This window comes from Penaeus monodon, chromosome 23 (genome assembly GCF_015228065.2).
Source record: "Penaeus monodon isolate SGIC_2016 chromosome 23, NSTDA_Pmon_1, whole genome shotgun sequence".
Classification (NCBI taxonomy): domain Eukaryota; kingdom Metazoa; phylum Arthropoda; class Malacostraca; order Decapoda; family Penaeidae; genus Penaeus; species Penaeus monodon.
In genome coordinates this window covers 44,182,238-44,184,892 of record NC_051408.1, presented here as the reverse complement: position 1 = coordinate 44,184,892, position 2,655 = coordinate 44,182,238, and the positions used below count along the sequence as shown (strand labels likewise).

The following is a 2,655-nucleotide window of genomic DNA, read 5'->3' as shown; positions in this document are numbered from 1 at the left end:
TCACCCGCTCTTGCTCAATCAGCTGTCGCCAATTAGCCTCTAATGGGGCGAGGGCCCTCAGCAGCCGCGGTTCTCGCCGACGAGCCTTGTCGAGGCGCATAAAAGGGCTTGGCGACTCTGCTCCACCACCCTTCTTCCTCTTCTTCTGCGCCATGAGGACTTCCACAGCCTTCGTCTTGGTCAGTACAGCTCAGTCACCAGCCTTTCTGAGTCCCTGCGCATTATACGTCCTCTTGGCCACCAGGAGTGTAATTTCTTCCTGCACTGAAGGACACGTGGGCCCGAATTTAGAGCCCAAGCAACTTGAATGCAAGGAACAGGTCGAGGCAGGAGGGTATTTCGAGAGACGTGACTTCATAGTCATTTGCGGGGAAATCGAGGATATCTGGAACGAAGCAAGTGTCTCACCATAAACTTGCCCTCCCTCCTGTCCACGACATCTAGCTCGTAATGAAATTTTGTTTAACAACACCTTGAACACAAGTATAGTTGTCAATCTTTAAGGAACTGATAATGTAAACAGAATATGTAGACAGTATATGATGGCTATTGATTTTTCGTTTTTTATATAGATTACCATCACTGTAAAAAAATGGGTAAAGTCAATATCGTATCGTGTGATTTTCGAGAATTTGTAGGACGTTTTGTAAAAGGATCATGATTAAATGAATGTAGTTTTATTACAAAGATGTGGACTGAGGTAAAGTAGGACATTTAGGATGGAACTGATTAAGGCGGTCATAATGATATGCAAAACACATCATTCCATCTCATTAGTGATTCTGTGTCCACCTTTTGGCAAACCCGAACTCAAGCCTCAGTAAGCTCCACGTAAGCAAGATAACGCTCCTCCTGCTGGATTTAGAAAGAATCCAGCAGGGTTGCAGATTTCAGTGTTTTTATTTGTTATCTATATAGTGTTATGTTGTGATTTGCAGCCTCGTTTGATAATCGGATTTTGGTGTTATTTATGTTTCAGTATTCTTAAATAACAACAATAAAGTACATTTTTCTCTGAAAATAAGTAATCTCAAGATTTTCAACCACTTTTTCCTGTTAAACTTTTCCCCTTTTAACCCTTTTTCATACTGCAGATGATTTCTCTTGAAGTTTCATCCACTTCCTTTCACTTTCCTCTTCCCATTTTATCAAGTTTTCCTCGGATTACCATTAGCCCCTTGTTCGGTTTACGTCACTAACATAGAATTGAAGGTGGCGGGCGTCCCTGTTGTCTCGCTCACCTGCTGCCTCCTGCCTGGCTCTCTAACCCTCTTCGACGGCCGTTCCAGGTGGTGGCCGGCCTTGTTGCGGCGACCAGCTCGAGGCAGCTTCCCGCGGAGCCGAAGCAAGGCCTTGAGGTCGCACGCAAGCAAGGCGTGCACGTCGACCCTAAAGCTGCTCGCGCCAAGTGTGGAGGTTCGATGGTGAGTCGAAGGCGTTTGAGCTCATTGACTGTGCACGGATGGGTCTTCCTGTAGCGTGGCCACAGAAGACACGCTTTTTCTGAAAAAAAGTAAAACAAATGTGTACAAGGCCATCCTAGATTTCATGATTATCCAACTGAACAGTAAAAACCCACCTCAGTTACTTACACTGCCCTCATCTCACCCATGCTAAAATATTCTGCAGTTATTCTGCTGCCTTCAACATGACGCCTAGCTTCCTTGCTTCCGCAGACCTTGGCCACGGGACAAGAGGTGACCATGAAGACCCCGGGGTACCCCAAGAAGTACCCCAATAAGAGGAAGTGCACCTGGACATTTCCAGCCAGAACTCCGACGAACACCTGACTTTCTTGCTCCAACTTCGAGCTGAAAAAGTCCAAGTCTTGCAAAGGAGACAGCCTGCGCCTTTCGGACGACGAGAGCGTGGAGACCTTCTGCGGCCACGGGGAAAAGACCTTCGTCACCAAAACCAACACACTCAAAGCTACCTTCAAGAGCAACAGGTACGGCAGAGACAAAGGCTTCGAGTGCACCGTGAGGAGCGTCCGCAGCGACACTGACTCAACTGATTTTTTCCACCGGGGAACTGGCCAGACTACAGCCCGCGCTGCAACAACCAAGCAGCCCACAACCACTAGCCCCAACTGCTGGCTGCCAGTGTGGCGTAGCGAACCCCAACCGCATTGTTGGTGGGACAGAGGTTGTCCACCTGCCCACAAATACCCTGGGGGCATATCGGCCTCAAGTACGAAAACGGAGCCAACTACTGGTGCGGCGGATCCATCATCAACAACCAGTACGTCATGACCGCCGCCCACTGCTTCTTCGACAAGTACGGGAACCGCGAGTCCGACGAGGGTCTCGTGGTGGGCGTGGCCGACCACGACATGTCCGTCTCCACTGACGACGTCTCGGGCGTCACGAGGTTGGTCAAGGTGGCCAAGGTCATCCTTCACCCCAACTACGTGTCTTCAGGGTATGACAACGACATTGCCCTCCTCAAGCTGTCCGAGACCCTGGATCTGTCCAAGAACAAGGAGCTGAGGTCCGTCTGTCTGCCCGCCGACGACTCCAAGAACTACGCAGGAGCCTTGGGCATCGCTGCAGGATGGGGCAAGCTGCAGTACGGTGGAAGCCAGCCCGACAAGCTAATGGAGGTGACACTGCCCATCCTGGAGCAAAGCTGTTGGGTAAAACAGTGACGGAAAGA

The 2,655-nt window shown here is 49.8% G+C and overlaps 1 protein-coding gene across 1 annotated transcript in view; it reads left to right on the top strand.

The window, feature by feature from the left end:
- Positions 1 to 2,043: 2,043 nt before the first annotated feature.
- LOC119588328 (venom serine protease-like) overlaps positions 2,044 to 2,655 on the top strand; it is a gene marked incomplete at its 5' end in the record, with an annotated part of 10,574 nt that continues 9,962 nt past the window's right edge. The window contains 3 exon segments of the mRNA XM_037937019.1: positions 2,044 to 2,148; positions 2,151 to 2,171; positions 2,174 to 2,635. Of these exon segments, the coding sequence (XP_037792947.1) occupies positions 2,044 to 2,148; positions 2,151 to 2,171; positions 2,174 to 2,635 (588 nt within the window).